The sequence below is a fragment of the Arachis hypogaea genome, chromosome 13 (genome assembly GCF_003086295.3).
Source record: "Arachis hypogaea cultivar Tifrunner chromosome 13, arahy.Tifrunner.gnm2.J5K5, whole genome shotgun sequence".
Classification (NCBI taxonomy): domain Eukaryota; kingdom Viridiplantae; phylum Streptophyta; class Magnoliopsida; order Fabales; family Fabaceae; genus Arachis; species Arachis hypogaea.
Window position 1 is genome coordinate 130,741,831 of NC_092048.1, and position 7,375 is coordinate 130,749,205.

At 38.0% G+C, this 7,375-nt stretch overlaps 2 protein-coding genes across 2 annotated transcripts; both read left to right on the top strand.

Annotated features, from left to right (window-relative positions):
* The first annotated feature begins 2,082 nt into the window (after window positions 1-2,082).
* Window positions 2,083-6,016, top strand: LOC112733518 (receptor-like protein 4). Its single transcript, XM_025782493.3, has 8 exons — window positions 2,083-2,291; window positions 2,439-3,491; window positions 3,602-3,749; window positions 3,901-3,972; window positions 4,149-4,220; window positions 4,307-4,378; window positions 4,454-4,531; window positions 4,625-6,016. The coding sequence occupies exons 1-8, from the start codon at window positions 2,207-2,209 to the stop codon at window positions 4,923-4,925; spliced, it is 1,881 nt and encodes a 626-aa protein (XP_025638278.1). The 5' UTR covers window positions 2,083-2,206; the 3' UTR covers window positions 4,926-6,016.
* Window positions 6,017-6,024: 8 nt separating this feature from the next.
* On the top strand, window positions 6,025-7,375 carry LOC112733519 (ethylene-responsive transcription factor 12). Its single transcript, XM_025782494.3, has one exon. The coding sequence runs from the start codon at window positions 6,633-6,635 to the stop codon at window positions 7,134-7,136; it is 504 nt and encodes a 167-aa protein (XP_025638279.1). The 5' UTR covers window positions 6,025-6,632; the 3' UTR covers window positions 7,137-7,375.

Below are 7,375 nucleotides of genomic sequence, written 5' to 3' on the forward strand. Positions count from 1 at the left end.
GCACTTGAGATCGGGTTTGTTGATAAATATAAAACATCTGCTGCATACTGGTATCGTCAGTGATGGGTATTATTTGAAACTGTATTAGCCCACCAAATACTTGCACAGGACTTCTGTATAAAAGATTGCTCACCCTTTTTAAAATGTGGCTTTGAATGTTATTACAAAGACCATTTTATAACTCGACAAAACTCATGGTACATGGAATGGCAAATGACAATGGACATTCACAAACAAAGGTCACTCCTTCATGTGTGTTTGTTATAACCTCACCGTTATAATATACTCGCAAGTTTGCAATACCTTCCATAACTTCAGCCTCAACTAACTCTATTTTTTTGACACAGTTATCTGCCAAAAAAACACCCTATTGAGGACTTTATGAAAGAAAAACCAAGAGGAGAAGTGAAGATGAAGAAAAACGAAACCGGACTTTGTATTTATAGGCAAACTTGTGGATTTAAATATTATTATGTGCACAAAACGCAGGCTGCGTTTTTGGAATTCCAAGAAAAAGTTTCTGACACTAACAAAACGCAACTTGCGTTTTGTGGGTTTCAAAAAAAATTCAACATTTTCAGGTGCAAAAACGCAAGGTGCGTTTTTTTAAAAGCCAACTAAAAAGAAATTAAAAAAAAAATTTTAAAAGCCAAAACGTAAGCTACGTTTATTTTATTTCAAAATTAAAAAATATTTAACAAATATAAAACGTAAGTCACGTTTTGTCTCTGACCCATAGCAGTGCAATATTTTGCATTCCTTCCATTTTACGGTGATACACATGGCTTCTTTCTATAAGCAAAAAAATCAGCCTCTAAATTGTCTAAATTATTTTTTAAAGTAAAAAATTAAATATTAACTAATTACCTATTTTGACAAATTAAGTATCATTTATAAAACGAATTTGAATTCTCTAAATTTTGAATTTTATTTTAAAAGATAAAATGTGATTTCTCATTATTTATTTCATAAGTGGTACTAAAAGAAAATATAAGAGAAAAATCATTCAAAATTTAAAAAATTTAAATTTTTATAAAATACTATAGCAGTAACTAAAAAAATTTAATGTAAAAAGTTTTAATCAATGCACAAAAATCTATAAAGTTTGAAAAAAAAAAGAAAGTGAGAGTTTTTTTTTGTGAATGTTATGATACTTATCACTTTGTACTTAAGTTATCAAAAAAGATAAATAAATAATATTTAATAAATTTTATTTGATTTATTTTTTATTTTAAACATTTTATTTTTTATTTTAAAAAGGAAGTTAGACAATTTAAACACCATAACAAGAGCACCATAGAACTCACTTTTTTTTTGTGAATAGTAAAATTTGGTAACAAACAAAATTTATGAAACCTCGTGCATTGTATATGATAATTGTTTTTTGAATGTTTTATCTTAAAATTAATAATCTCTACTCTTTATTAAAAGTGTACATACAAGATAGTATTCCTCCAATAAACCTAACTAGTTGGCCACATCCAGTGAAGAAGAACTGAAGAAGAAGAAGAAGGTGGTGGGTCCCAAAATCCTCCATTATGTCCTCCGACGATTGCGCGCTAATGTGTCCTGCCGTCCTGCAAGTTGGTCAAATGTCTAAAAAGTTCAGCCAACGCATCTCTCAACCATTCTACTACCATAAGGTCCCATCTATTCAATTAATGAAATTAAACCAATTAATTACGGTAGATTTTCTTAGCTGGATATATAGGCCGCTATTAATTGCAACTAATGATATGTAACCAATGCAAAATGCTCAAGTAAATTATGCATGCATAAAGAGTTGCGAATCATAATCATAACAACGTAAATATTACTTATAGTATGAGTTGTAATAGATATAGTTTCCACATAATTGAAAGGCATCACGGTTATGCAAATAAAAGATATAATTAGCTAGTAATATGCGCGTGAGTAGCACCTTGTATAGTGTATAGAGTTAATCATAGATTGTGGCGCGCAAGTCAACTATATGAAGAACAAGAATTAGTGTATAACAGAACAGAAGACAATACTAAACAACAATGCGGCAAAGACCACGCTGCACGTTCTCTTTTCTCTTTATTTTTCTTCTCAAAAAAGCAAGTAGCTATGATTACATACACTTGATTTGAATTAAAGAAAACAAAAGAAAAGAAAAAGAGCGCAGCATCTTGTAGAGAGAGAGAGAGAGAGAGATAACACTACACTAACGCACACCACCACAATGCTCCTTAGATTTCTTGTGCCATGGATGCTCTTCTGCTTCTTCCTCCTCTGTTTCGCTTCTCTCTCCTCTTCAGCTAACCAAGGTCAGCTTTCTACCCCATTGTTGTGTACTCAACTACCACCTCTTTTATATGCTTTATTTTCCATGTTCCCATTTAGAATTTAGAATTACTTATGTTGAAGTTGAACTATGTAGCCTTATGCAATCAAATTTCAATTTTACTGGGCAGCCCCATATGCTTTGCGCTTAAGCTGTGGGGCAGAACAGAATGTTGAAACAAGACCAACCAGCACCATTTGGCACAAAGATTTTGGATACAGCGGAGGAATATCCACCAATGCAACTCATCCTAGTTACATTACTCCACCACTCCCAACTCTCCGCTATTTCCCTTTGTCCCAGGGCCCTCAAAATTGTTACAACTTTGATGGAGTCCCAAAGGGTCACTACTCAATCAGAATCTTCTTTGGACTAATTGATGAGCTTGGGAATAGCACTGAGCCCTTATTTGACATCTCCATTGAAGGCACTCAAACACATTCATTGAACCCTGGTTGGAGCACTCAGGATGATCAAGTGTTTGCTGAGGCCATTGTGTTCCTCACCAATGATTCTATCTCAATCTGTTTTCACAGCACAGGTCACGGCGATCCGGCCATTCTTTCCATTGAGATTCTTCGGATTGATGATAAGGCCTATTATTTTGTCCCAGGGTGGAGTGAAGGAGTTATGCTTAGAACTGTTAAGAGACTGAGTTGTGGTTATGGCCAGTCACGGTTTGGCGTGGACTATAATGGGGATCCAAGGGGAGGAGACAGGTTTTGGCAACACAGTAAGGGCTTTGGTCAGTATTCAGACGAGCCTAGATCCGTTGAAACCAGAATCAAACAGGCTACATTGCCACCAAACTTCTACCCTGCCGCGCTTTATCAGTCGGCGGTTGTTAGTACTGATACTCAGCCTGATTTAACATACACATTGGAGGTGGATCCCAACAGAAACTATTCTATTTGGTTGCATTTCGCAGAGATTGAGAACTTGGTGACTGATGCAGGGCAAAGGGTGTTTGACATTGTGCTGAATGGTGATGTTGCCTTCAGAGATGTTGACATTGTGAAAATGAGTGGGGATCGATATACTGCACTAGTGCTGAATAAAACTGTTAGTGTTGATGGTAGGATACTGACAATAACATTGACCCCAAAGCAAGGTAGAGCTATGATCAGTGCCATTGAGATATTTGAAGTTATAATGGCTGAGTCAAAAACTTTACCGGAGGAAGGTATTCATGCACATCCCTGGTCCTTACTATTGTTAGTTTAGTTTATTGTACTGTGAAATGTGAATGCATAGCAACTTCTGAAAGTTGGTAACTGTTGTTATTTAATCTAGTAAGTGCATTGCAAACATTGAAGAAGGCGTTGGGGCTTCCACCCAGGCTTGGATGGAATGGTGATCCCTGTGTTCCTCAACAACATCCATGGAGTGGAGTGGATTGCCAATTAGACAAAAGTAGCAGCAGATGGGTCATTGATGGAATGTAATTTCTTTTGTCCTTACCTGTACTACTTGATTAGCAAAGGGATTCTTGGTACCACTAAAGCATTAAAATGTGTGCTTGTATTGAATAATGAATATTATTTGATCTCAATATCTTGATTAAGTAGTGCTTGATCTGTTGATGAAAACAGTGGTCTTGACAATCAAGGACTCAAGGGTTTCTTGCCAAATGACATATCCAGACTGCGAAATCTACAAACCCTGTGAGTTCATCAATTTATGCCTTATGTGTATGTAAGTTGATCAAAATAAATAGTCCCAAGTTCCCAACTTTCCATTTTTCCTACTTTATACTATTGTTCTCTAATAAAATATATATCACCATCCGTAAGTTCATATGCCCATTCCTTTGCTTATTATTATGGCATGTGAATCGCAGAAACTTGAGTACAAACAGCATCCATGGAGAAATCCCATCCTCACTAAGTAAATTAACTAGCCTGCAAGTACTGTAAGTGACATGTTCTCATTATAATCGTCTTGGTTTGTTTATCATAGTAATGCAGTTTCTAAATGGCATAATAATCAATGATGCAGTGATCTGTCCTATAACTTTTTGGAAGGAGCAATCCCAGAAAGTCTTGGAGAGTTGACATCATTACAGAGACTGTAAGATTGTCTAGAGTTGAAAAAATGAAACTTATAAGACAATGAGAAATCAGTACTAAAGTTGTGTGGATGCAGGAACCTAAATGGGAATAGGCTGTCTGGAAGTGTTCCAGCAAGTCTAGGAGGAAGACTATTGCACAGAGCTAGCTTCAAGTATGTTATGTTATTATGAATGAATGATTAATGTTGAGAATAAAGAATACGCAAAACGCAATGTAATGTTGATATTGTTTTGGGTGCACGCAGTTTTACGGATAACAGAGGACTGTGTGGTATACCTGGTTTACCTAGCTGTGGACGTGGTCTCTCTGGGGGTGATAGAGCGGGCATTGGATTAGGTGTTAGTTTCATGGCGGTGGCACTTGTGGGAGGATCAGTTTGCTGGTGGAGAAGGCGCAACAACATTCTGAGAGCTCAACAAATTGCAGGAAAGTCAGCAGCATATGCAAAAGCCAGGACTCATTATTCACGGGACATCCAGATGACAAGGCATCATCATACTCATACCCACACTGCTGTTGAGAATGGCCCTATATTACTTTCATGATCTTTTCTTATGTGTATTTTGTGTAAATCAGCAAAGTTTTGTCCATCAAAGAAACTGGGCTCCTACTTGGATTGGGCCTCAAGTGGACTTGAGGCACATCTTTGATAAATGAAGAGTGTGTTGTTAATAAAAAGAAGAAAGGTGAAAAGAGTAGAAAGGGAGAGGTAAATGGGAATTCACGGGAACATTATTAGAGGGTCCCCGTTGTCAATTGTCATTATACGAAACCGGCTGCAAATACACTGTGTTCCTCTCTGCACTCACTACTCTGAATGTGCAGAGTCCCCGCAGTTCTCCGCTCGGAATTTATTCCCCTTTCATTCAACTTCACAAAATGAGGGAAGGGGCCTGTGCTTGTGATGTGAGAAAGAGAAAGAGATGTGTATTATGTAACACCTCAAAAATCCAATCCAACTGAGTCAAACACGCCAACCAGACTAACCCTATTTTTTTCGCCTGTTCCCTGCAACTCAGACACGTTTCCACGTGGGGTTCCTTCTCCATTCATTCATTCATTCACCTCACAACACCACCATCTTCTCCTCCACTTTAATTCACTTCTTCACGCCTCTCTAATTAAAAGTTACGGTTTGAATGAGGGGGAATACTAGTAGAACTCAAATTTGATTTGCTGCTAACATTTATGGTAACAATTACGGTGTCAGGCGCCGCTCAGCTATATATATGCAGTACAAGTGAATAGGGCATACGTCACGCTCCCCAGTTTAGCTCCACCCTGCGCTCAGCACTCAGGAGGCGGCTCTGCCTCCCTACTTAACCACCTCTTATTGTTATTGGGCCCCACCTCCTCCTCAGCCGTTAGATCAACAGTGTGGAACCAAAACAACAATCACACGGTCCACATGAGGACTGTGTTGTCGCTAGCACCCAATACAAAAGAGCCGTGCCGTCCAACCGACGATTACGCGAGCTAGGTGGAGACTGGAGAGAGTGCTTTGTGGGTCCTGCACATTTTCACTCTACTTTAGTGTTGAATTATTTCAGCCACACCAATGACCTTTTCTTTTAATAAACTACTGTCCAAATTAATTAGAAATTTAGTGTATGTTTTCATGAACTCCAACAGCAAATTGATAAGCTACAGGTGTTTATTTTTGAGATTATTGTTATTCTCTCGAGGAAAGAAGCTGGCGGATTAGTTGAATTTTTAACAGTTAAATATGTCAAATCTTGATACTAACTAGGATCATTGGCTTTCCATATTCTATAGATTATCATAACGTTAGTTAAAAAAATAGGAAGTTACATTACTGTGACATTGTTTCAAATTAACAAATAAAATAAACAATATCATACATACTACATTTTTTTTCGTAACTTATTGATAAGATAATTAAAAAACTGAGTTTAGATACTCTTTTAGAGATAAAAAGTATAGAGTTTAGGAAACGAAATAGAGAAAGAGAAACAAAAATAAACATATTTTGTTTTCATTTTCAAAAAATAAAGAATAATTTTATGTCTTTATTTTTATGTGTATAACTAAATTAAATAAGTTTTTTTTATTACCTTTATATATAAAATTCAGTATATATATATATATATATATATCCACTTCTCTCATATATTAACTTTATCACTTTGATGGTAATGTAGTTCTTTTTGGTTGAGGGAAAGTGAAACAATAATCAGCCTGCAAAAATAAATTAAAGGAAGCTTGAGTCTGCTTTAAACTTGACGTTTGTCATGTCCATGGCGTCTTCCTCTTCTTGTGGCTCTCGCGAGGGACACTACAGAGGGGTCAGAAAGAGACCATGGGGTCGCTATGCCGCCGAGATACGCGACCCTTGGAAGAAAACTAGGGTTTGGCTCGGCACCTTCGACACACCCGAGGAGGCAGCCATGGCCTACGACGGCGCCGCTCGTTCCCTCCGTGGACCAAAGGCCAAGACCAACTTTCCCCCGTCGCCGCCGCTGGCCACCGCCCTCGATCTCAGCATAGGAACGTGCTGGCCCCCCGTCCCATCACGCCGTGTGGCGCTCCGTGAGTTTCTCCAAACTAGCATCCTCCGTGATCATCGTCCACCACCACCTCCTCCTGCTGCTGCTGCTCAGACACTGCCGGCAGTGGCTGTGAGTGAGGGCGGATCCCACCATGTACTGGAGAGTTCTGAGATGACGTCGTTTTTGGGAGTGACTGGGCGCGGTCTTCCCGTGGATCTGAACGAGCCTCCACCTTTGTGGCTGTGAGCGTGCGTGCCTACGTGTCAACGTGTGGGTGAGTAATATTTTAGGCTTCGGATGACGTCTTTTTTGCACTCCATTGTGTCTTCCATTCTCATGGGAGTTATTTCTATCTCTCTATCTATCTAACATCTAGACTTAGATTATATCAGAAATCTCATGTATATTATTCATGTGTTCCACAATGTCTGTACCAAACTTAATTAATTGCGGCTTGCTATTTCATATTTCCTTCTTTGTTTAAA